The 27,705-nt window shown below is 37.4% G+C and overlaps 1 protein-coding gene across 1 annotated transcript; it reads left to right on the plus strand.

The window, feature by feature from the left end:
* The first annotated feature begins 517 nt into the window (after nt 1–517).
* On the plus strand, nt 518–27,705 carry ITM2B (integral membrane protein 2B). The gene is made up of 6 exons (XM_027589158.2): nt 518–835; nt 21,839–21,967; nt 23,615–23,821; nt 25,165–25,275; nt 25,893–26,043; nt 26,958–27,705. Exons 1-6 carry the CDS (start codon nt 719–721, stop codon nt 27,041–27,043), a joined length of 801 nt encoding a protein of 266 aa, XP_027444959.1. The 5' UTR covers nt 518–718; the 3' UTR covers nt 27,044–27,705.

The raw sequence follows: 27,705 nt of genomic DNA on the forward strand, positions 1-27,705 counted from the left end.
CAGGGAAGTTACTGACCTTCCGAGGGAGGGAGAGAAGACAGGGCAAGTCTGAGTGAGGTAACGCCCTTGGGTGAGGTCCTAGGAAGATAAAAGAAGTCAGATCATAAGGATAGAGCGTATTAAACATTTCTGCGCTCCACTGGGTCGCTTCCACAATAGAGAGGAAATGGAGGTGTGGACGCCCAAAAGTTCCAGTCTTTAGACTTGCGGTGGGGGCAGCAAGCAGCAAAGGGCCGGCCTAATCCGCTGTGCGCGGCAAACCCAGGAGAGTTCACCTGATTTTGTTACAGACTTGCAACATTGAGCCCCGAGGTTAAACTGGCTGGAAACGAACTCAGAACCGGAAAATCCAGGCCCGCACCCAAGGAACGCCCGTCCTAACCCGGCTGGATCCTGCGTGGGACCTGGGGCGAGGGCAGAGTCTGGCGCGGCGCCCGGCCCCGCCCCTCCAGCCCGCCTCCGGCCCCGCCCCTCTTGTCCTCCCCGCTCCGACCCCGCCCCCGGGGGTGAGAGCCGTCTCCGCCCTCGCCCGGGAGCTGCGAGGCTGCGGGAACGGTGCCGCAGTAGCCGCTTCTGCCGCCGCGGAGCCGCTCGCCCCTGGTCAGGCGTTGCTGAGCCGCGCCCGGAGGCCGGCCAAGGAGGCTGCAGCCGCAGCCAGGAGCCCGCAGCCCCCGCCTCGAGCCCTCCGCCGCCCTCCGAGGGCGCCCCAGGCCGCGCCATGGTGAAGGTGACGTTCAACTCGGCTCTGGCCCAGAAGGAGGCCAAGAAGGACGAGCCCAAGTGCGGCGAGGAGGCACTCATCATCCCCCCCGATGCCGTCGCGCTAGACTGCAAGGTCCGCGGGCCGGGGAGGTCGGGGGAGTGGGCGCTCGGCCCGGCCGGCAGGGCTGCACGGGGCCGGGGGCGGCTTTGCGCGCTGAGGAGGCGCGGGGCACGGGCGAGGGTCCCCCGGGGAGCCGGGCTCTCCTTCTGGGGCTGCTCCTCTTTCTTGTCCGGCCGCAGCTTCTCCTTTGTAAGAAAGTGCGTGTGCAGGAAGCGGTGCCTAACACGGGATCGGGGGCTTGGGAGGCCTGGAGAGAAGGATCGAAGAATTGTGCCGAGTTCACGGTCGTTGTGCAGTCGGGGGAATGTGCGTGGGGTCGGGACTGGGTTCGTTCCACCTGCAGACCGGCGGCGACGTGCAAAACAACAGAAACAACAACAGAGTTTGGCACTTCCCTCCCAGTATAAATAATGTGCCTAAAATGGCTGACATCATTCCAAGCCTAAACCTCCGTTGCTTCCTACTTTCGTTTCTAGGCTGAACAGCACTTGGACTAAGACCAGCTGCTGTAAGCCTTTTAATTTTAAAAGCTTTTCTTTACCTCCTTTTCCACGGCCCTTCGGTATTGGCACGTGAACTTTCACATTGGGGTCTGGAGAGGGGGCTGAGGAGCGGTTGAGGGGAGAAAGTGAGGTGAAGATCTGTTCAGAATAGGCTTTGGCTGTTGATTTTATAATTAAAACAAATATTCCCGGTAAAGATCAGTAATTACTGTGTAGATGTTAGTGTAAAACCCACGACTGGTTTTTAAATTATAAGCATATTTATGAGGACCCCTTAACGCTAAGAAACTAAACGTGAGAGACTCGTTGACGTCCCTTATAAAGTTCTCCTTTATTTTTACAAAATCCCTCTTTTTAGTCCTAATTAAAAATCAGGAGTGGAACTATAATTGTGCTAACTTTTAGCGGATTACAATAATAATTTATTTAGAATATGATTGTAATTGTCTCAGGAGTTAAAAAGGAAAGCCTCGTAGCCTATTTTCTACGAGATCTTCTTTAGGCTGCAAACATTCAATCCTGTAGAAATTAACTGTAGAAGTTATTTATGTTGCACAACTTCCTTTTTCCTTAGCATTTTTCGAGATCTGTTATCAGTAGGGTAAACTTAAATTTTCTAACTTCAAAAAACCCAATAATTGTGTGCAGGTGTAAGTAATAAGTTTTTTTTAAATACGGTTTAAAGAAAATTACTGTTGAAAAATATGGCACTAATATACTCTTAAAAAATTTGAGGTTGTAATGTTAATTTGGACGTCCCTGTACTTATTTTTTGGAAATGTTCTAGTTAAAAACAAAACTGTCAAGGATTGATTTTTAAATGACTGCCTTGCCTTGAAATAGGAACAGTGAGCTAAAAGGATTCCCTAAAAGGATTAAGAGTTTTGGTACTGGTATTGTTTTTCTGAATCCATTGCAAACAGTCTTGGTCTTAAAAGAAAATGTCTGGAATGCACAGAGGATAATTCCAGTAGCAAATTATTATCTTAGATCTATGTTTATCTAACATTCATTGTACCTAAAATAGATTGCCAAGTGCCCTGTCATAACAATCTCAGTTACATATAGAAATTAATCCTATTATGTATCTTTTAAAAATCCTGTAAATAAATGTAATTCCTTCCCTTTAAAAAAAGAGGGAGAAAGCATCGGATGATGTCACTTCAGAGGGCTTTTCTCTTGATCTGTATTGAAGGAGATTTGGAACTCTGGATAAAAGTCACAGTTAATTTGCTAGGCAGCTGTAAATCTGACTTTCGACATTTTCTGTCATTCCTGAAACATTAACCCTGTTTTCAGATTCTCAGAATTTCTCACAGTTTAACCATACTCAAATTTTGTGGTCACAGCAGCTGTGAAAAAGTAACCATTCGTAGCCCTGTGCATTTTCTGTTTCTGTTTTCTTAGATCCCATACTCAAATAAAAATACTGGAACTAAGCTGTGAGGGCATAGTATTCCTTTGTAACCACGCTGCAGTCATGGGTAAATAGGCAGATTAAAAAAAAAATGACAAATTCTTTTTCTAGCTATAAGCTCAAAGACTTTTCTTCAGTGAGTGACAAAATATTGCTCTACATCAAAAGTAGAATCCTACTAATCAGTCACTCAACGGTAAATGAAGAATTTGCTTAATAACACAATTGTGAAAGAACTTCTGATCTCTTCATCTGCACTTGGGCTGTGATTACATAATGTGCTGTAGCTCCTTGGGGTGACTTTATGGTAACCACGGAGTTTGCCTGGATTCTGCACAGAATCAGCCTTCGTGTGTTTGCCTGGGGCTTATCCTTGCCTGCCTGGTTGGTTGAGAGAATCACGTAAAGCTAGTTATGGTACAGAACTCCTGAAGAAGAAATTTTTAGTACCTTTAAGCCCTTTTGGACCACAATATCCAAATGATGTTTATTTCTCAAAATGTACCCTGTTTCAGGGTCACCTGCCCTGGTGTCAGCTTGGATTCTGGTTTAAAAGTGCAGATTCTACTACCTTAGAATCTACCAAAGAATTCTGGTCTCTTGTCTACCACCAAGAATGCTGATCACTCCAGTCAGCTGTCTTATGTAACACCCATTCCGGTACTTCAGTGTTGCTCCTGTCGCTTGTTATTTCTTTAGCTCTTTTCTCATTGCAGGTTGAGAACCCTCTGAAAGCGGTTCCATTGCCCTGTTTTTCAGTCTTGCCTTTCAGTAGTAGCTCTCAACTCCCAACAGTCATTTTCATTGATGATCTCAACTAGATTGCTATTTACTCTTCTTTTCCTACATTTCCCCCTTAATTTTTCACCTTCCTCTGCCTGTCCCAACTGGTACAAATCTCAGAGATACAGAAATAGCAAAGAGTACGACTTCTGTTTTTTGTAATAGGTGAACTTGAAATTATATGCATGTTTTATGTTACAGGTAGCAATTCATTTATGTTTGTCTACAATTTTGGCCTTTGGAAAGCTGTTATATATGTGCAAATATCAAAGAGAATACCTAATGGACTGAGTCAGAAGTCCCTGTTCTGTCATTACATAACTGCTTGATCTTAGGCTTAAGTTTTTAGTTTACCTTATCTGTAAAAATGAGAGGACCACATGGTCTGTACGACTCTTCCAGTTTTAAAATTCTCTGAAGATGTTAGGATTACATAATTATATTTGTCAGGAATTGTTTTAATTGTGAAAAATAACAGCTATTTCCTCATCCTAACCGGACTGTTCCCTTTCTTCCCCATGTTTAGCATGTTGCATTCCTTCTTCGTGTTAAGTAGCAGTGGGTCAAAGAGAAAAGAAATGGACCGAGGTATTACGTCATAAAACCAAATTTTTATTTTGGGTTACCTCACTTTAGAGCAATAGTTGTTAACACCTCTTTTTTTTTTGGTAATGCCTAATTGTGAAACACCTTTCCCAGTATCAAGACTCAAAAAGCTTAAATTTGCTTCATAGATATCCCTGGAAACTGTACTGCCAAAAAAATAGTGTTGCCCCTCCTCGACCCTGCATCGTAATTGTAGACATAAAAGGGTGAGAAAAGGAAAGTGCTTGCGTAGGAGAGAAGATGGGGCAGGATAGAAGTGGGAGAGAAAAGTGCAGGACTGCTAACCCAGTTAAGTTCCGAGTTACCCATTACAGCATGGCTCTTCGGACCCTAGTTCTCTGCACTTTCTGGTATTTCCTGTATGCATAAATAGGACTGATGGGTTCGGTAATTCAGCGTTTTGGTGGTGGTCTTGGGGAAGGTTGGGGATAAGGAGGAACATAAAATACACAGTGACAACAACACAAATACTGATTTGTGTTGACTTTTAGAGAAGCGATTGGGGAGGTTGGTTCTTTTTAAAGTCCGTATCATTACCTAGTTGTGTAATTTAGTGTTTGTAAACAGTGGCCAGTATAAACTTCACAGTTATTACATTCTGGTTCTCCATGAGGGTATTGATAGCTGAAGTGTGAGGGTTTAGTACTGGGAGATAAATTAATTGACCCCCACCCCTGCTGCATACCACGTGACTTGGTAGGCCTGACCGCCCCCCCCCCCCTTGCCCCACCAGTATCAGTGCAGCGGGTTGGCTGCCGCAGAGGGTGGACAAAGGTTGGATGAGGCTGCATGTTGCACATTTGGAGGACACATTACCTGCCTGGGGCTTCAAAGTGTCATCTTAAAAACATTGGACTAAACAGAAGCCAGTATATTACTAGCAAAATCACAAGCCCGTGAGATGTTGTGGCATTCAGCTCTGCCATGTAAGAGCTTTAAGTGAATACTAGTATTTTTTTAACCAGAAGTCTCTCTTAGAACACATGGCACAGGCTTAAGTTGATTATTTAGCTTATAAAGTTTTAATTATATATTACTAAAGCTTGACTTGCTTTAAATGTTCATCAGAAAATGTAATAAGTAGTAATTCTGGGACATTTCATTTCTCTCGTTCTGTCATAATTTAAATATCTGGGGTGTGTATTTAAAAGGCATTTTTTTTTCCAAAAGGAAATACTTTTCTTTTTTTAAAGATTTTATTTATTTATTTGAGAGAATGAGAGAGAGCAAGCACATGAGAGGGGGGAGGGTCAGGGAGAAGCAGACTCCCTGCTGAGCAGGGATCCCGATGCGGGACTTGATCCTAGGACTCCAGGATCATGACCTGAGCCGAAGGCAGTCGCTTAACCAACTGAGCCACCCAGGCGCCCCCAAGGAAATACTTTCTGAATTCAGGTTATAACTAAAGCTACTTGGACTGCTTTCATACCATAGTGTCAGTAGAGGAAGATCCAGAAAATACTTGTCTTTTCAAATACAGTATTGATGAATTCATCCTCAACTTTTAGGTAAACTTGGCAATTTTTATTAGAACTTAGACTGAAGGGATTTAGGACTTTGCCATCTAAGAATTTTTTCAGGTCATACATAACTACTGCCTGTTAAAGGATATGACAGTTGCGAATTTCTCAATGAGGTGGTTTTTGTCCAAAGGATGTAGAAAATATTAACACGAGCTAGTTTTTCAAGAAGCTTGTGTATAAAGTTATTTCCTGGCTCTCTTACTTTCTTTGCAGAAACCTTAACAGTGAATGTTTTTACAAGGTAGATGGGTGAAAGTTGAAGATTAGAAATTTTATTACAGATATGACCTAAGAATATCATTAAAAAATCATTTAATGTGATTATCCCCTTTAATTAGTATTTATGATACATCTTCTTAATAGCTTTAAAGGTAGCTGTAATATAATCCTCTTTATGTGTTACCAACAATTGAATGAACAAAATTTGAAGATTTCCTTAAAGCTCTTTGATTTGAGGGGAAGAAAGAACCTAATGAAGTGTTTCTATAATTTTACCATTTGGGGGAAAATCAAGTAAGAATGAACACACAGTTCAGAATATTCAGTGTAGAGTGAACTACACATACTTTATTCTTAAGTACAAGAATTTTAATCTTGAGTTATAGAAATGAGGAAATTATTTTTATGATAAAGGATATTCTAATTTTTCACTTAATGTTTTAACCTTTAGGATTAATGAGCTTCCAGCACTAATTATATGACTTAGAGCTAATGTATATGTGTATATGTATCAGAAGAGAAATTAATGTTGAAATAAAATTTGCCTGATTTATAAAACTGAACATTTTTGAGTTAAATATCTAGGGAATTTATTTTGGGAAATTGACACTAATTACGGTGTTAGATATGCAATACTTGGAGATTTTAAAATATTTGCATCAACTTGTTGACAGTTGAATTTCATACTTTAAGAAATTAAGTTTTGATGGGTTTTTGTATATTTGAAAGTTTGTTTTAATGCCAAAATTATTTTTAAAAATTTGCAGAATGTGCTAAGAATAAAGCTTAAATCCTGAATTGTTCTCTCTGCCTTAAATATGATTATCATGTTTAAAATTATTTAAGATAAAAACCAAAAAGGTAAGTTACATTGTTAAGTAATTACTTGGATCACTGCAGCATCCAAAAGAAGACCCAGCTTTAGTGCTGGGAAAAATGATTTCCAAAATCAGTCTGTGTCTGCATTTCTTAAAATTCATTTTCTCAGCCCACGTTTGTAGTTCTGTTCTGTATACACTGTATGTTTTTATCTTTCAATTTATAGCTTTCTCCTTCAATTCATTTTTTCCTTGCTTTCATGTTAGTGCTAGGAAAAACATTTCCCAAGCAAGCCATCAGTGTTAGCCAGGGCAATGCTAGACATCTTAAGCAGAGATCGCAAACTCAATCCTTCCTGGGCTCAAGCAGAATTAGTGAAGCTGGGCTTTTTACCTATTAAACAATTTAGAATATTCTTCATTTTCATTAAAAAAAAAAAAAGGATCCAGTGTTGTTTGGTTTTCCAATCTTTAAAGGCAAGCTAGGATCAGGGTTTTCATTTGAAACTTGAGTTTTAAATATTAACAATTAATTTATACAAGAATTTCAAGCAAGGCAAGAATACTGACAGCCTGACGTGGGACACTGTTTCAGTCTCCTTTACAGTGAAGAGGAGCCTGGTTGGCAAATTATGGCCCATGTGTGCAAATGTGGCCTGCCTGTTTTCGTATGGCCCATGAGCTAAGAATTATTTTTACATTTTTAAATGGTTGGGGAAAATCAACCAGTTTCTCCCTTTTGCCCCACTCTCCTCACTCAGTAGAGGGGGGAACAGTTCAGGAAGCAATACTGTCTACTGGCTGAGAACTCAGGACTATGCACTTGGGTTTAAATCCTATCTCTACCACTTACTGTGGTATGTCGGATAAGTTACTTCAACTCTCTTTCTCGGTTTCTCCTTCAGCAAAATGGGGACTATGAAAATCTGTAAAAAGTTTATCACCATGCCTGGAATAGCGTGAGAATAAGACTCGATAGACATTAGGGGCACCTGGGTGGCTTAGTCCCGTAAACCGCTGACTCTGGATTTGGGCTCAGGTCATGACCTGAGGGTAGTGAGATCAAGCCCTTGTCAGGTGCTGCTTCAGATTCTCTCTTCTCCCTCTGCCCCATCCCACCACCCTGCTCTCTTTAAAAAAAAAAAAAAGACATTAGCTGCTGTTACCACTATTACTGTTACTATTATAATTACAACTGTCACAGGGTTTGGCATTCCTCAGATTGTTAAATAGCCATGTGATGTGACACCAAATGTAGCATCTTTCTAGTTTCCCTGTTGGCTTTGATTCAGCTTTGCAGATGTCACTTGTTTTAAGTCAACTTACCTTAAAAATTTCTAGAAGTGAAGATTTAAAGATAGAAGTAAAGTTAGTGAAGCAGAGCAGTTCTTAATTTCTGTTTTGTTTTTTTTTTAATAGACCAGTGCCACAAACCTAAAGCCACTTTCAGATAGGGTGAGGTCCTGCTGGCAAAGGTTATTGTTGTAACCTGGATTTGGTAACTTGGACAAGTCAGGAAACTTCCCCATGGCTCAGTTTCCTCGTTTGCAAAATAGTCTGGTGGCACCAGCCCTAGAGTGTTGTTGGGATGAAATTCCCAGTGCCTGATGCATAGAAACTAGTTAAATGTTAATGCGTTTCATCTATCCCCAACTATTATAATAAAGTCTCATCTTTCCCTCTCCTCACTCTCGTTTTGGAATGTTAACTTCTGTTACTATTACTGTTTATCCCCATGTCACATGTCAGTTACATAACAGTACTGTAGTTAAATCACCCTCTACAAGGTATTCTGGTGAGGATTCCTTCCTGTAACGTAAAACCCTTAGCATGCAGTAGTTGTATCCTTTTTATATAAAAGTGGGTATTTCTCCATTACATAAAGGATGTTGAGAGAATTTTGTAAGTTTAATTTTGGGTTTTACCAAATAATACTTAAGTGTTAAAATGCAAATATTCCTGCCCTCTCATAGAGGAACCCACTTACTGAAAATTGCACCAAATTATATACAGTACAATACAGATTTTGAGTGTACAGTGACATAATTTTAAATATATGTACCCGAATCACAACCCAGTCAAGATAGAACATTGCTATCAACTCAGAAAGTTCTCATGTCCCTTTAGTGTTTGTCCTCTTCTCCCCTTAGAGGCAACTACTAATCTAATTTCTATCTTTGAAGATTAATTTGAGGCAGTTGGGTTCACTCTAGCTTCTAGGCTTTCTGCAAAATAATAAAGAGTGCCCTCTGCGGTTTTGGTGAGCACAGTACAGACTGGATTCTTGGCTCTGTTGATCTCCCTGGCCTGGCATCCTTGTCCTCAGAACAGTCTGCCTAGCCGTATATGATCCTAGCTCCGCATTTCTATAAATCAGTGATTCTCAGACTTTCTGGTCTCAGGACCCCTTTGTACTCTTAAGAATTGTTGAGGATCCCAAAGAGCTTTTGATTTATGTAGGTTATTAGTATTTACTATACTAGAAATTAAGACTATTCATTTAAAATAGCAATAATAAACCTGTAACGGTGCGTAAATGGCATCTTTATGAATACTAAAATTTTCCAAATAACGAGAAATTTTTAAGAGGAAGGGTAACACTTTTGTAACGCTCTACTGAATAACTTAGTAGAAGACTATTAATAATAGCTGATTCTCACATCAGCTTCTGTGGTTGGCCTGTTGTGTTACCACACATTGAGCTTCTGGGAAAACTTTATACAAGTCAGAGAATGAGAATGAAAAAAACAGTGTCTTAGTTTTATTATGAGAATATTTTTGACCTTGTAGAAGTCCTAAAAGGGTGTCCCTGGACCACATTTGGAAAACTTACACTCTACATACTTACGCTGCTGCTGTTGGTTTTTGTTTTGTTTGTATTTTTTGCAATTTTAGACCCACCTACTGGCTTCCTAATATGGAAAGTGAGTATTTAGCCTTTTCTATGTATTACCATATTACAAACATATTCTATCTTAAAGGTATAGTTATAGTAGTTTCTGGTTAAATTGCTATTCCGTGCGTTTATTGTAATTGACATAAACATTATTTACACCTGAGTAATGTAGTATAACTTAATAAAGTTATTAAGTCATATAAAATCCCTTTATTTTCCCTGGATTTTAATAATTGTTTCTTGGGCCAAGGCGGGTTGCTTAATTTTCTATGTATTTATTGCTAATTCATCCTCAAGACTCTGACAGCAGTATAATTGCCTTTGCATATTTACAAACTTATTACATAACTTAACAAGTTTTGTATTTTTCTTGGCAGTATTCCATTTGTCATTCTTCAGTCTTACCATCCAGACTGGTGGTAATCTAGGCATATTGCTATCCAAATGCCCGGGAATAATTATCATCCTGGAATTGAATTGGCTTTTGTCTTCATCCTGTGTTGGATCTGCAGTTTTATGAATCTGAGAAAAAGTATCAGATCGATTTTTTTTTTTTTTTTTAAACCTTGCATGTCTGAGAATCTTTATCCTCACATTTAATTGGTAATTGGGTATAACATTCTAGGTTAGCTGTAATTTTCTTTCAGCATTTCGATGGCATTACTTCATTATCTTCTGGTCTGATGCCATTCTGATTCCTGGTTCTTTGTACTTGACCAATTTTTTTTTCCCCCTGTAGAAGCTTAAGATTTTTTTCTTTATGCTTCTGGTTCTCAAAATTTTATTGATGTAGTTCGTTTGAGGTCATTCATTTCCATTCTCTGGCTTAAAATGTATTTGTTTGTTTATCCCTTTATTATTACTCTATCGAGCTTTCAGGAAGAAGTAAACATGACCATTTAACTGGAAATCAATCCTAGGACTTCTAAATATGCTGTCTTCATAGCTTTATAAAGATTTATTGGAATATTTCCTTTCACATTAAAAATGGACTTGGATAATAGCTATTAATGGAAACCATTATTGCCTGCATTATTATTGCACTAGGTTTTTTTTTTATGTTTATTTATTTAAGTAATCTCTGTACCCAGTGTGGGGCTCGAACTCATGACCCCAAGATCAAGAGTCGCATGCTTTTCCGTCTGAGCCAGCCAGGCACCCCATACATATTAGCACTAGCTTCAAGGTCATACAGGATGGCCTAAAAAGATACATGAAGCATCTCCTGGTGTCCCTCTTTAAAGTTCCAAAACTGTCTCCTTCATGAGTTATTTTAGAGACAACTCACTCACTACCAACTTTGTGATTTTGCTTTGTGGCTTTGTTATTCTACTTAGGTTTCATTTTTGTAATTAATATCTTGACTTTTCTATTTTCAAATGCCTATATGCTTGTAAGCCTGAGTTATTTTCCTTTGTTGTTTTTGCTTCATGTGCATATAATTTTAATATTCCTGTTACTGTCCTTTGTAATTTGATGAACAGAGAAAAATCCTATTTTTTTGAAACTTTTTTTTTTAAGATTTTATTGGAGAGAGTGTGAGAGAGAATGAGCAGGGAGTGTGGCAGAGGGAGAGGGAGAAGCAGACTCCCCGCTGTGCAGGGAGCCTGATCATGACCCCAGCCAAAGGCAGATGCTTAACCACCTGAGGCATCCAGGCGCCCCTAATTTTTTAAACATAATAATAACACTACTGTTGTAATAGTTAACACATAGTGCTTAGCATGAGTGTGGCTCATTTCAGGTCAACTCATTATAGCAGAACTCAGGCTAAGTCATTTCTGATTGGATATGAGCATTATCCTATTGTGACATGGTCTCACTTCACTTACTATCAGTTAATTTGCATAAGCTATTATTTAGTCAGACGGTTGACATAATAGCCCATGGTTTTCCTTCCCTAAGATGTACATGGAGTGAGAGGATATTTAGGCCTTACTAGTTCTGAGTTACTACACAAATAATTTTACTTACCTGGGCCTCATTATATTTAATCTATAAAACGATGTTTTGCACTAAATGTCCTTTCATGGTCCTTCCATAGTAGATCTTTTCTTTCTGAAAACTATACTGACCACATATTCAGAGGCACCCATTTCATGGCCAGACGCTATATTAGGAATTTAAAAATTACGAAGCATCCCAGCCTTCAAGTAGCACCTAGTAGAACAGAGAGACCAACCAGTTGTGTAGACCAAATTAATCACAACCGACTTAAATGTCACATGTGGAACACAACACCCCTGGAATCCAAGAGCCCGGAGAGTGGTGAAAAAAGGGAGCAATATCCAATGACTACTGACTATGGATTGTGCATGTCCTTGGTGCTAGGCATAGGTTCAAAGCACTTTTTACATGTTCAGGATAGACAAATTATCTCTGATCTCAAGAACTGGAATTTTTTTCTAGTAGTCATTTTGTCTAACTTTAAAAATTCTAAACTTGAACAGAAAACACCACTTTTCACATTTAAATTATTTTATGCTTTTAGAAGAATATACTTGGAATTTTTTTATCAAGAGTTCTGCATTTTAAATGGAATTACTCATATTTGAATATGAATGTAATTATCTTGTTGAATGATGTTAAAATCCAGGGTTTACACAAAAATGATTCCAGAACGAGTTTGCTTTTTTTCTCCTCTCTCATCTTGGCACTTAATTTTAAAATGAATTATAGAGAGAACATTCCTATCACACTTCAAGTTTTAAGAAAACAGTTGATAGATATTCTTATTAGTAACAATAGGAACTCATGGGTGCCTGAGTGGCTCAGTTGTTAAGCGTCTGCCTTCGGCTCAGGTCATGATCCCAGGGTCCTGGGATCGAGTCCCACATCGGGCTCCCTCCTAGGCGGGAAGCCTGCTCTCCCTCTCCCACTCCCGCTCCTGCTTGTGTTCCTGCTCTATCTCTGTCTCTGTCAAATAAATAAATAAAATCTTTAAAAAAAAATAGGAACTCATAATTCAGCCAGTGGCAGAAATCTATCTTAACCACTTTATCGCTCTCGTAAAGGCTATGATTAACAATAAATAGCAGTTGTATATAATGCTCTTGACTACCCAGTACCTTTAGTTCTCACCAATATAAGTTTGAAAATCTGGGGCACCTGGCTGGCTTAGTTGGTAGAGCATGGGACTCTTGATCTCAGGGTCCTGAGTTCAAGCCCCCACATTGGGCGTGGAGCCTATTTAAAAACAAAAAACAAAAAAAACAGGAAGAAAATCTGAAATTTCACTTCCTAAAATAGAAAGTTCTCTTCAGTGTAGATTGAATAAACACCTTAATGGCTATCTTTAAAATATATAGAAAAAAGAATAGAGAATGTTTAAGGTATTCCTATATTAACATTCTGCTTTGTGTTAGATACTCTGCTTGTCCCTGATATAAAGTGATTAAATTGTGATCCAGCACTAAAAGCATTTATAGCCAGATTTCTTTTTTTTTTTTAGTTCTGACCTATTTTTTTTTTTTTAACCTAGGCCTGTGCCAGTTTTATTTAATGCCAATAATTTGGTTCAGGTTTCATAATTTTTCAGAATAGTTAAATTATTATGCAATGGCTTAAAAATTTCATTTCTTTTTGTTTATTGCAGCTTGTGTATTATAGCATTTGTTCACAAAAAAGGACATTAATGAAAAATCTGTTTGTAGACATTGTTTACTATTGATTTCTCACTTTTTATTTAATATTATTTGAAGTAATCTCTATACCCAATGTGGGGCTTGAACCTACAACCCCAGGATCAAGAGTCGCACACCCCACCAACTGAGCCAGCCAGGCACCCCAGTTTCTCACTTTTTAAACCCCTCTTAGTCCAAGTACCAAATAACGCAGTAACTTCATTACCCATATAATGCCAAGCACTTGGAAAACTACATCCTTTTTGTGTGCTGGACACGTTTGTCATGTGGACTTTCTCACCATAGTTGAGATACAGTAGCGATCTTATTTGAAAAGTAAAATGAGAAAGCATAACTCAGATATTGGTTTAAATGAACAAGACAAAATGTCAACAAATGTTTGATGTCTATAGATTTTAGCTTTTTAGCCATAGATCTTGTGTTTTTACATATAGCAGAATATATATTTGATAATCAGTGCAATTAATGATGAACAGATCGCTGGATCATGTCTTTTTGATGCCTCCGTACTTGGGAAAGAAAGCTAATGTATAAGTCAGGTGGATAGAACATGTACCAACAGTAAATGGATAGCACTGATATTCTACATAATAGTAATCTGTTGTGGCTGTTGCCTACATAACTTTTGTGGTTCTAAGAATATAGCTACGAAAGCATTTTGGAAAAATTTTAAAAAGATCTTAAATGATAACCAAGGTTTGTTTGTTATTTTAATATTCTTACTGATACAGGAAGTGATTTAATTTCCCTGTCCAGTACTATAAATCTTTTCCAGTTGGCCTTTTCAGGATTCTGTTGTAGATTGCTTTTTATTGGCTTCAACCCCAGTGGATACTTGTTTCAGCTTAACCTTTCTCAGCTAAATCACATGGTGGTGGGATAATAATAACTATCATCTATTGAGCACTTACTGTTTACTGTGTACCAAGTAATGTTTGTCATGTTTTACATGTTTCTACAACAACCCTGTGAGTAGGTGCTATTATTTATCCATGTTTAGGATGACATAATTGAGACAGAGAAGTTGAACTTGTCCAACTGTTTCCCATCCTTCAAAATTCTGACATTTTTCATTTGCTGTCAGTCTTTTCAGTTTGTCTTCTCCTATCTTCCCCAGCTTCTTTAGTATCATTTACTTGGTTCTGAGGGAAAAACTGTCCTGTTGCTGGTAAATGGGGACAGGAGAGGAATTTGATTTTACTGGAGTATTATTTACATACTGAAAATTGAGCCCTTTTAAGGTGTATTATTGTGTTAATTTTGACAAATGTAGTTGTGTAATCATCACAGACAAGATACAGAATATTTTCCTCACCCCAAAATGTTCTTTTTTGATACCACTTTGTAGTTCTGGCTCTCGCTGCATCCCTGTTTTGTCTTTGTGTAGTTTGCCTTTTCCAGAATATAGACGGTATTATAACCAAGTAGCCTTCTGTCATTCTCGCTCTTTTTATCTTTTCTGGGAACTGGGAGTTGTCTGGAAAAGGTGTTGGATTCCTGTAGCTCTTGGCCCATGGTTTTCTCTGGGCTTGTCCATTTCCACCTCTTCTCTGTCACCACTTTTGGCTAGCTGATGCCATCCATATTCGGATTTGATGTTTGTAAGAGAATGCCTTTTGTGTCATTTAAAGCATTAAGGTTTTTTATTCAGAATATTAATCCAGTCTGAAACTCAGATGTTAAAATCCTTTATACGGGGAATGGTTTAGACTGGTTGTTTTTATAAAGTTAGGTTCTCAGAAGGAAGTATACCCAGTCATAGCAGGAAATGAAGATGAAAGTTCAAAAGTAAGCAACACAGTAGAAAAGAATTTGGTACGTTTGGTCTTCAACTGGGGAGAAAAATTTATGAGGAGTTGGGAAAACTAGAACATTGATTCTCATTTGTAAAAATTTGAACCATTTGGGTGGGGCACCTGGGTGGCTCAGTTGGTTAAGCGTCTGCCTTCGGCTCAGGTCATGATCCCAGGGTCCTGGGATCGAGTCCCGCATAGGGCTCCCTGCTCAGCGGGAAGCCTGCTTCTCTCTCTGCTGCTGTTCCCCCTGCTTGTGCTCTCTCTCTCTCTGACAAATAAATAAATGAAAATCTTTAAGAAAAAGAAATTTGAATCATTAGATTTTTTTTAATGTTGGCAGCTAATTCTATAGTTTGGAAAATAGTATATAGGCCAAATACATCCATGGGCAGCTGGCCCGTGCATCTCCATGTTTATCCATATTCCCAAATGTGTTTTAAAAATGTACATGTTCCGGAAAAAAAAATAAAAATGTACATGTTTCAGGGTGCCTGGGTGGCCCAGTCGTTAAGCGTCTGCCTTCAGCTCAGATCATGATCCCAGGGTGCTGGGATCGAGCCCCACATCGGGCTCCCTGGTCCACGGGAAGTCTGCTTCTCCCTCTCCCACTCCCCCTGCTTGTGTTCCCTCTCTCGCTGTGTCTCTCTCTGTCAAAGAAATAAAATCTTAAAAAAAAAAAATTAAAAAAAACCTTGATTTTTAAAAAATGTACATGTTCCTAAATTACTAAATCTGTTTCTGAAGGTTCAGTAATTCTCATGCCACTTTGAGTTGAATAAATTGTATTGATACTTTTCTATATTTGTCTCGTTTTTATACTTAAAGCATTTTTATACTGTCTTCCCCTCCTTCCCTTCTTCCTCCCTCTCTCTTTTCTTTCTTTGCTAATATAATTTTTAACCCTAAGAGATGTTTTCCTCTTTAATATTCTGGTTCCTAAAGCTTTGTGATTGCATTCGCTATAATAATTGCATAATAGTATATCTGAGAGCTTTGGAAGAAATGTGTCTTCATTCATCCTATAAAAACGGCTCAAATAGAAGTGCCTGAGGATGTGAAGTGATTTGTTAGTATAGGAACAGAATCAAAATTATCTGAAAACCCTTGTGTTTTGTCTGAGTTAAGTTGATAATGGAAGCAAATTTACTGAAGCCTCATAGGGAACTGACCGAGGCGACCTAATTCTTAACTAGTTGAAGTACCAGAACAGAATTTATCCTTCATTTTGCTTAAAATATAATCGGTTAAGTAATTTTACTTTATCATATGATGATAAGATTGATTTGAACCAGAAATTCGTGCATTGAGAGAGGAAGAATGCTTCCAAAACCTGTCTTTCCATACTACTGTAGAGGGGTGATGATAGGCCAGCATGTGCGTCAGTGTCTTCCTTTATAAACTGGGGTAAAAACTTGAAGTTTTAGGAAGATTAATGAGATGATAATTGTACAGCACCTGTGGGAGCTCTTTTACCTTATCAGCATAATTTAAGGTGCACCAGTTTTATTGCGGTGCAAGGGGAGGAAATGTGTCCGGGACTTGTTTTAAATTAGGCCAGGAAAACTCATACACCCTGGCAAAGAAGCCCTTGTTCAAGAGTGATTTTCCTTTTTTGTTGTTCTTGATTTTTGTTGTTGTCCTTTAGTTATGAGGTAATCCAAGCATACACCATTTGATACGTTTTTAAAGTCTTATATACTGGTAATGCCTTTTCATTTTGTAATTTGGCATTACGTTTCTGAGATCTTAAAATCAACTATGTTAGTTGATTTCATTTTAATTATTATTATATTATTATATGAACCTATAATACTTTATTCTCCACTTGATGGACATGTAAGTTATTTCTAATTTTTTTCATTATTGGACCTTTTTCTTTATGTACATGTATAAAACTTTATCTAGGGCTACATTCCTAGAATGGAATTGCTGGGTCGTGTGTGTGTGTGTGTGTGTGTGTGTGTGTGTGTGTGTGTGTGTGTGGAATTAGATACTGCCAAATTGTGTGTGTGTGTGTGTGTGTGTGTGTGTGTGTGTGTGTGGAATTAGATACTGCCAAATTGTTCTCCAAGCAGTTGTACAAACTCCTGCCACTGTATGAAAGTTCTCAATTCCCATTGCTCCACACTTTCCCTAGAACTTGGTATCATTAGACTTTTCTTTTTTTTTTTTTTTTTAAGATTTATTTATTTGAGAGAACGAGAATGAGAGAGAGAGAGTACATGAGAGGGGGGAGGGTCAGAGGGAGAAGCAGGCTCCCTGCTGAGCAGGGAGCCCGATGTGGGACTCGATCCTGGGACTCCGGGATCATGACCTGAGCCGAAGGCAGTCGCTTAACCAACTGAGCCACCCAGGCGCCCCTCAGACTTTTCTTGTTGCCTGTTATAGTAGGAACTCGGTTGATTTTTTTTTTTTTTTCCTCCCCTCACTTCCTATATCAAAATATAATTTACATACAATAAAATTCACCCATTCTATGTGTATGACTTGATTGAATTTATGGTAATTGTATAAAGTTGTATATCCCCCACCATCAAAAGATGAAACATTTCCATTAGCTTAAAAAACTTCCTTATATGTCTTCAATCTCCCCCTCATCAATTCTTGGCCATGGCAACCACTGAGCTTTTTTGTCAGTATATTTGCCTTTTCTGGAATTTCATAAAAATGGAGTCATGTAATAAGTAATCTTTTATGTTGGATTTGTTTCACTTAGCATATTTTTGATTCAATATGAATATACCACAATTTATCCATTCATCATTTAGTGGATATTTGTGTTGTTCCTAGTTTGGGGCTATTATGAATAATGATGGCATGACTAATATATAAACCTTTGACTCAGTTGATTTTTAATTACTGATCTTCAGCAATCTTGCTGACCTTTAATTAGTTTGAATAATTTTTCTTTCTCAGATTTTCTAGACAATGATACCATTTACACATAATGATAGTTTTGTATTCTCCTTTGTAATCTTTATATCTGTTCTTGTCCTTGTCAATTGTGAGCTAGGTAGGATCTCTAATAAAATGTTGGATGAAAGCAGTCCGTTTTAGTGGGCAACCTCGTAATTCCTGACTTGAAAGGTTAATGGTGTAAGTCTGAAGTTCCCCCATTACGTGTGAGTCTGCTATAGGTTTTTGATCATTATTAGCCTTATTCATGTTAAAGAGTCCCACTTCTTTTACCAGTTTGCAAAGAGATTTTATTATGAATGGGAGTTGGGAGTTTGTTAAATGCATTTTTGACATATTTTGAGATGGTCATGGGGCTTTTCTTCTTAAATCTTAAATATGTGGCCTTTTCTTTAAGCTTACTCTTTCCAGTGTTAATCATTTCATTTAAAATACACTTTTAATAAATCACTTAGATTAAAAACTTCGTCTTCCATATATTTTAATGCTTTCTCCATGAGTCAGATTGTAATACGGTATGTCATTTATCTGTCATGAATAATGTTAATTTTGACTGTAAATTACTTAAGACATGAGCCATGCCTTAATCACATTTGGATTTCCCACCGGATCTTGCACAGTATCCCTAACAAATGTTGAACTGGGCTACTTAGGGCTGCTGTTCTTGGCTGAATAGCCGCTCTCTGTTGTGTGTTGTGAATTCTTACGTTGCCCCCACCCCTCGTTATCGTGCTGGCTTTGATGTAACTTTTATGGGTCATTAAAAAAAATAAGTAACCAAGCTTTAAAAATCTAAATTTCATTCATTCATCAAATATTTGTTGAGTGCCAACCAAGGTCTAAGCTTGGCTTGGAGCTACCAGTAATGCAAAATAAATAGGAATGGATTGTCCCAAGAACCTTATAGCCTAGTAGGGAGAGAGAAGATGTGTATGTGAATTATTCTAATGCAAGGTAGGAAATGATCATTAGAAATTAAGAGAAAAAAAAGAGATTAGGTAGATTTTGGAGACCCGATAGCTCTTTTAGGAAGTAGGAAGTACATGACTGTGGTGCGTGGACTTGGGTCTATAATGTGGTCATTTGAAGACTTAGTTTCTGATTCTTAAGCCATGACTGATTCTTAAGCCATGGTTCATATTGTTGAAGTGCCAAACAAATGACCTGTAGATAAGTGAAGCATTTTATAAATTAAATTCTTAGAGAAATTTAATTTTTTAAATTGTCATTGTCCAGAAGTGTGATTTTTGAATAAACATGAGAATTCAAACTCCATAGCTTGGTATATAAAGGCCTTTGTGATCTGCCCCAGTTAACTCTCCATTTTTATTGTATCCTTCCCACATATTGGGCACGCCAGCCATAACAGCACATGTGGCCCTTGGAGATGTCATGCATTCTGGTTCCATGATTTTATTCATTCTTTGCCTTCAACATAAAGCCCTTTAACTCTGTCTTCTGTGTGGGTAATGAGCATTTGTCCTTCAACATTCCACGCTAGTATTTTCTCCTCTGGGAGACCTACTTCAAACACTATCCCTTTTTCTGTGCTCTACATTCTTCTGTTAAGAGTCCATATCATGTTTATGTTCTCTTTGTTTATTTATTTTCCAGGCTGATCTGAATGATCTCTTTCTTGGTAGGGGCTATATACCAGTGCCTAGCACAGCTCTTGGCACATAGTAGACATTTTATAATTTGTTCTTGAAATTTGCTGACCAGTTAAAAATAATATATTAAAAGGCCTGGAAACTTGTCATCAGTTATGACAGTTGGGGCTGCATATTTTTTTTATAAGTGTGTGCCCATGGTCTTTGGGTATTCATTTATGTGCTACTAGAGAAGGGAGTCTGCCAAACAGGGTGGGTGTTGTACTCACATTTGACTGTCTAAGCAGCTGATACCAAATGTTTGGAAATGACTGTTTCCATCTGTCATCTCCATCCCCCCCACCCTGCCTCCACCCTAAAATTAATTATGCTAGGAACTCTTTCTTATCTCCTTAGGTGTTTATATCAGACAAGGGCTCAAGCAAAATACTAGACTTTATCATCCAAGTTTCATATTACTTATGACTCCATGGAATTCTTATAACTTTCTGTTTACAGATGGAATATCTTAGATGACTTGATAAATTACTCTAGGCTTATTCTTTTTACATACTGCTTTGTAGTACACTTGTCTTAAGTACATGTACAGTACATTGGCAAGATCATCCACTACAGCAAAGTGTAAATGCCCTCACAGTGTCTGATCCAATCCTTAAGTTAAAAGGCATTTGTTCTTTTTTTTTTTTTTTAAAGATTTTATTTATTTACTTGAGAGAGAGCACATGAGAGGGGGGAGGGTCAGAGGGAGAAACAGACTCCCTGCTGAGCTGGGAGCCTGATGTGGGACTCGATTCCGGGACTCCAGGATCATGACCTGAGCCGAAGGCAGTTGCTTAACCAACTGAGCCACCGAGGCGCCCAAAAGGCATTTGTTCTACAGTGTTAAATTCTATGTTTAAAACCTGAGTTAACCTAGTCGCACACTGTCTAGCTCTAAAGTGTTCTTGGCTGTTTGGGACATCTGGGATTGGGCTTTTTCTCAGTAGTATCAAGTTGAAATTCCTCATCTTAGCATTGAAAACGTAACCTTAGCTTTCATTCTTTAACTGTATTCTTGCTTCAACCGTATCCAGCATTGTTGATACAAGTTTTCTTCCTTTTTAAGTATATCCTATTTATCTGTAGAGGTGTGGATCAAATCTACTTTCTCCCTTAATACTACACTTGATCTTAGACAAAAGGCCGAGAAGCGATTCTCCCTTAATACATCCTATATTGAGTTTTCCAAGCAAAGATCAGAGTCCTATACGCGAGAGGCTGTACATATATACTACTAACGAGAACATCTTTTATTACGTTGTTTTCAAGTCAATTGGAGCCTTTTTCTGTCTGTACAATATATCTTGAGCCATGAGTTAGGTAACAGGAGCAGCTAATCTCATTTGTCAGCTCTTTGACATGAAACTGGGTACAAATCAGAAATGAGCTATAAATCTGAAGTGACAGAGTAGTGTGAGTTAGAAGGGCAATGGGAGTATTTTTAAAGGACTGAATATTGTGACCCCATTTGACATTCTAAGGCTAAATTACTTCTTGAGAGTGGATCAAAATTCTAACTAACTGTATGTCTCTTGACTTTACAAGGTTTTTTTTCCTGTTTAATCTTTCCTCATTTTTCTGTTGCTTCTGTCTTAAAAATGAAGACCTTTGTCAAACTGGGATGTGTTTTTAGGGTAGGGCAGTAAAATTAAAGGATTATTTCAAGACTCCAATTGTTTAAAGAATTTGTTTCATATTATTTGTTCTGTCCCTTATTTTCCTGTTTCTTTTTCTTGTGTATTGGTAGGAGTGGTTTGATACCTGTTCTGAAATAATGAACTACCTGTAGCAGGCTAATAACAATTTTATGATACAATGTAATATACACTGAGGTTGTAGTATATAAGGCCCAGCACCATAATATTGCCTGACAAAGTTGTGTTGTAGCCTTTTCTGAATTTTTAAATGTTAGAAGATATCTTAATTGCCAAAGTTGTGCACAGAAAATAGAAATTATGTAGTATGTTACTATTTTGGGGGTATGAGTAGCAAAGGTGTTGAGTTAGAAGAAGGCAAAACTTGCCCAAGAGACTGATGGCTCAGCTCAAGAGACATTGTGGTGAATCCCGGCACCACCACCTAATAATTCCTGGGTTAATTTTGATTAGAGACCTGAGTCCATTGGTCTTTATTATCTTTGTTTATACAGTGATAATCCTTTTTAGGCTTCTTTGAATCCTGACCTTTCTGTGGTTCTGACGGGAGATACAGTATTGACCGTTGTTGGTCTTTTTTCATATTTTAGGACCCAGATGAAGTGGTACCAGTTGGCCAAAGAAGAGCCTGGTGTTGGTGCATGTGCTTTGGACTAGCATTTATGCTTGCAGGTGTCATTCTAGGAGGAGCATACCTGTACAAATATTTTGCACTTCAAGTAAGTAGAAAAATGCTAAGGACTTTTTTGGCCTTTCCTTTCATGCATATTAGAAAATTGGCCCAAATTTGTTCTAAGCCTGCATTTTTTGCCTATGGCCTTTGGCCAGGGTGGTGGTCCTATTTTAAAGTTGTGTTTAAAAATCTGAACGTAAGTTTGCTGAGCCTATTGGATAGTCACTAAAAGCAGAATAATGTTGTTTTGAAATGTTGCTGACTGAAGAGGTTGGATTATTGGATGATTTTTCAAAATTGACTAACCTTCATTTTCCTACTCTAGTAGCTAAGTTACATTATTATTAATTGCCAATTGAGTAAATAACATCAGACAACATCAAATGTCATATTGATGGACTCTTAACTTGATAGCCAATTTGGACTCGTCTATAATTTGCCTTTACTCCTGGACACCCGAGTTCACTGGCACCATGTCTCTCTGCCTCTTTCCCCAGCCATTGGTTTTTCTTTAAGGATTGTGTAACTTCAGCAGTGATGTTGAAGTAATTTGGGATGAACATCATTACATAACTTAAAAGTGTTTAATAGTAATCCGTAATCCCAGTGGGCTAAGACAGATTTGTCTTCTGGTGAAAATCATGATTTATGATCTCTGTTTTGTGATATACTTCTCTTGACAATAATTTAGTAGGTTTATTTATTTTTTTAACATTTTAGAATTTGTTGACATAGATTTTATTAAAATAATGAAACATTCTGTCAGAGGAAATATACATTTCATGCTCATTTGCATGTTGATAGACATTACTGAAATACTAGTCATCTTTTTTTTTTTTTAAATAAATACTTATTTGAGAGAGAGAGAGAATGAGCAGGGGAAGGGGCAGAGGGAGAGGCTGACTCCCTGCAGAGCAGGGACCCTGAGATAATGACCCGAGCCTAAGGCAGATGCCCAACTGACTGGGCCACCCAGGCGCCCCATTAGTCATCGTTTTTAATGCAGTTTTTTACAAGAAATGATAGTTGATACAGAAAAAAAAACATTTTGTAATTCCACCATCCAGAAATAACATCTTTGCCTTCATGTTTTGTTATATACTCCTAGCCTTTATGTATGCTTTTAAAAAACAATCTTTATAATGATTGCTGTAATCTGATATTTTCCACTTGATTGTAATATATTTTAAGGAAAAAAATCACAACTATACTTGTATTCCTGTAAAAATTACAGAAAAACCATCCCTTTTTTGGCTAACAAGAGAAAAATCATCTAATCAGTGAATCACATCAAAAAGTCTTAAAAGTATCTTCTTTCAGAAAAAAACATTATTCATTTCTGAATATATTCTTTCATAAAAATAATGCCTACAGGTGGAAATAGGCCTATGTATTTCTTCAGATTTACTTGTCACCAGATGAATAATTGCTTTAAATTCTATTTTTGTCGACTGTAAAAAGTAATGGAAAAAATTAGCTGCTTTTCTCCTTCTGAAACCATTTTTTCACAATACTTCAAAACTCCATCTTAAGGGATATGTTAACTCTGTAATTAAACTGTCTGACGTGTCATCTAAAAGTAAGAGTTTGCAAGCAAAATGCTATTTAGATAGCAGTAGCAGCTTAAGTAATGCTTATATTTAAGAACCTGTCTCCCACTGAATTGCTGAAATAGTGTTTAAACTCTCTATAGCCCGATGATGTGTACTACTGTGGAATAAAGTATATCAAAGATGATGTCATCTTAAACGAGCCTTCTGCAGATGCCCCGGCTGCTCGCTACCAGACAATTGAGGAAAATATTAAGATCTTTGAGGAAGAAGAGGTTGAATTCATCAGTGTACCTGTCCCAGAATTTGCAGATAGTGATCCTGCCAACATTGTTCATGACTTTAACAAGGTGAGCCAGGTGCCTGGAACTGTAAAAAGAAAAAAAAATGAAAGTTCTTTAATTAATGCTTTTTACATTTTTAATTTCAGTATTTGCTTATTTCTTCTGCCTCACAAGATAAACTATCCAACATTTGAAGTTGGGCTCACCTTCTGGCTTCTGTTCCTTTGCTAGTAAATCGCTGTTTCTTACATGCCCTGTGTTCTTAGATAAGAGGTGATTCATGGTCCCACTTCTGTGTGGCCTTTTCAGAAATAAGTAATTTTAGTTCTGCATCATTTCGTTAATCAGTTTTCATTCTACATTTCCTTCTAGGATTGGATATTGTTATGCAAGGCAGGAAAGATGAAGTGAGAAAATAGTGACTATCCCAAATCCTCCACCTACTTCCAAAATTTTACCATAATAATTTCTTTTTCTCCTATTTGACACTTGACCCCTGCATATTTGAACTGTTGTCTCTTCTACGTAACTCCTATATCACTATCACATCTAAGAAAATGAACATGATAATATAGTACTATTTAATATCTAGTTGATATTTAAATTGCCCCAATAATTTTTGTCCCAAGAATGTTTTGTTTTCTTAAACCAGGATTCTGAAATTCAGAAGTTTACATATTATCTGTGGATTTTGCACCTGTATGTAAGTTGGCCAGTTGGAACATTTGGGCATATCACTGAAGTTAGCTTTGCAAATATTTCATGCCTGATAAATACATCTGATAAATGTTTATAAAGTAGTTAAAAAATTATGTACTTCAAGATAATAAGCCTATCCAAAGCAAATAGTAGGTAATAACTAACACTGAGCTCTTAGAAATCTAAGTGTTTACATGGTTTGATTTAACTCATTTTAATCCTCAGAGCCATCCTATGAGACAGTCTTTCTCTAACCATAGTCTCCCATCTGAACCACAAGAATACAGAAAATCATTTAATTGACTGTTATTTCAGTTTTTCGAAGGATGGTAGTAACTAGTACCATTCTAGGTGCATAGGAGAGAAATTAAATCTTTACATGTAACATGGATATGTTGGAGGGTGTTAGGGCTTAAAAGTAAGAGAACTATTTCAATCAGATGATAGGCTATTTGCAGTTAATTTTAATAGTTTATTGATAACCATTTATAGAAGCAAACCCCTGATACGAATTTTGTTTACTAGTAGCAGTAATTTTTCTTCTTATTACTACCTTCTGTTCCTATCCCACCAAATACTTCATTTGTTGAAATGCAGGTGATTTACATATTCTAAAGGCAACCCATTTTAATACAAATTATTCTTAAAACTCCAGGTACTGCCTGTGTTACAAATACTAATCTAATGAAAATGTATCTTTCTCTTTCCAGAAACTCACAGCCTATTTAGATCTTAATCTGGATAAGTGCTATGTGATTCCACTGAACACTTCCATTGTTATGCCACCAAGAAACCTGCTGGAGTTACTTATTAACATAAAGGTATAAGATGTTCAAATATTTTAAAGATTTTATTTATTTGACAGAGCGCACAAGCAAGGGAAGTGGCAGGCAAAGGGAGGGGGAGAGGAGGAAGCAGGCTTCCCACTGAGCAGAGATCCCAGGACCCTGGGGTCATGACCTGAGCTGAAGGCAGAGGCTTAGCTGACTGAGCCACCCAGGCACCCCTGTTCAAATATTTCTTACTAATAATGCTGTTAAAGCATCTTAGAATTCCCAGTTGAGATATTAGCCCTATAAGTGCCCACCTTACTGGAAATAAAGCCAAGAGTTTTATAAAGAGGAATTAAGACTCGCAGTTTTGGGTTTTTTCCTTTTATTATTTTATTTGAAATAAAATATACAGTCTGTTAAATTAGTATCTAAGTTTTCCTAACGGGCCTGATAATAAAGAGTAGGCTTTCAAGAAATAAGATCTATGTTGCAAACTATTGAACTCATGGATAGTATATAAACAGATGGGCATGACTGTACTGCAATAAAATTTTATTAATGAAAACAGATGTTGGGCAGTAGTTTGCCAACCTCTGTTCCCTGCCTTTCCTCATCTGTTCAGTGTATGCTTTGAGGTATTCATATAATATATCTTCTAAATGTAGGCTGGAACCTATTTGCCGCAGTCCTATCTCATTCATGAACACATGGTTATCACTGATCGCATTGAAAACGTCGATCACCTGGGTTTCTTTATTTACCGACTGTGCCATGACAAGGAAACTTACAAACTGCAACGCAGAGAAACCATCAGAGGTAATACTTTTTACCATTAGAATCCTGGCAGAAAACTTTGTTGTTTCACTTAATTTATTGAACTAGATTGAGATGTAAGCTGGTATTGTTCTCAATATGCTTGCCATGAGTAAGAAGGTAAAACCATATGTATCACTATGCAGTATTTCTAGATTTCCAGAGAATCCTCTAAATTTCTAAATCCGCACTTTTCAGATAGAATTAGGTGAATGTGAAGTGTCAGTGCCCTGAGATGCTGTTACCTTACTTTGCATGTAGTCACCCAGTCCAACCTTCCATCCCACCACTTTGGTTCAGTCACACTGTGCAGGAGTTCTTCTTGTACAAACAGTCTCTAGAGAAGCTCTGCAGGTGTGTGGCTCAGGGGCCTGAGTTCTAAACAGAGAGTTTGCCTTTTGGATCACATTGAAGACAGTCACAGTCAGGATAATTAGCAGGGGATTTGGCTGAAGAATTGAGAGCATTGACGTAAGTACTGTAGCTTTGCCAAATCATTTAACTTTTTTTTTTTTACCTGAAAAACAAGAATGACAGTATCTCCCCATTTCCTTTCATTTGCTTTATAGTTGATCTTTTTTTTTTTAAAGCCAGACTTATACATATAATGAAATTTACCCTCTTCAGTGTGCAGTTCTGAGTTTCAACAAATTACCATCACAGTCAAGATAGAGAATATTTCCAGTACCTTCAAGGTCATAAATTTATATGTGGCATTATTATTGGTTACTAAGATCTGTTAAGATACTTAGGTTAGACAAGAGAGGAAAATTATCTTCTCCAGTGTTAAAAAATCAAACTATAGAAGTTCATGGAATATAGAGTAAAATATTTTTATATGTATTAATAATAACTGATGATAAGTATGAATTATTAAAGAACCAGAAATTTAAAAATTTTTTCCTCATTCCAAACAGGTATTCAGAAACGTGAAGTCAGCAATTGTGTTACAATTCGGCATTTTGAAAACAAATTTGCTGTGGAAACTGTAATTTGTCCTTGAACAGTCAAGAAAAACATTACGGGATAAAAATTTAATATCGCAGCATAACCCCACCCTTTGTATTTTGTGCAGTGATTATTTTTTAAGATCTTCTTTCATGTAAGTAGCAAACAGGGCTTCACTCTCTTTTCATCTCATTAATTCAATTAAAACCATTACCTTTTAAAACTCTTTTCTTCTTTCCAAGTGTGGTGTCTTTTATCTTGAATTAGTAGTTGTGTGAAGTCATAGATAATGATACACTTCACCATAGATCTTATGTGTTAGGAAGAATTTAAATTTCTTTAAATCATTTATTCAGATTTTTATGTTTGAATTATGCATTTTCCAGAGGAGGGGTTATCTAAAGAATAATCATATATATGCATACGTAAAAATGGACCACAGTGACTTACTAGTAGTTGTTAGTTGCCCTGCTACTTAGTTAGAGCGTTTGAACACACATTTTAATTTTCCTCGAATTAAAATGTGCAGTATTTTCAGTGTCATATTTAACTATTTAGAGTATGATTTCCACCTTGATGTTTTAATGTCCTAGACATCTGCTGTAATAATATTTTAGAAAGAAAATGTTTGGAATTTAAGAAATAACTTGTGTTACTAATTTGTATAACCCATATCTGTGCAATGGAATATAAATATCACAAAGTTGTTTGACTAAA

This window comes from Zalophus californianus, chromosome 3 (assembly GCF_009762305.2).
Source record: "Zalophus californianus isolate mZalCal1 chromosome 3, mZalCal1.pri.v2, whole genome shotgun sequence".
NCBI lineage: Eukaryota > Metazoa > Chordata > Mammalia > Carnivora > Otariidae > Zalophus > Zalophus californianus.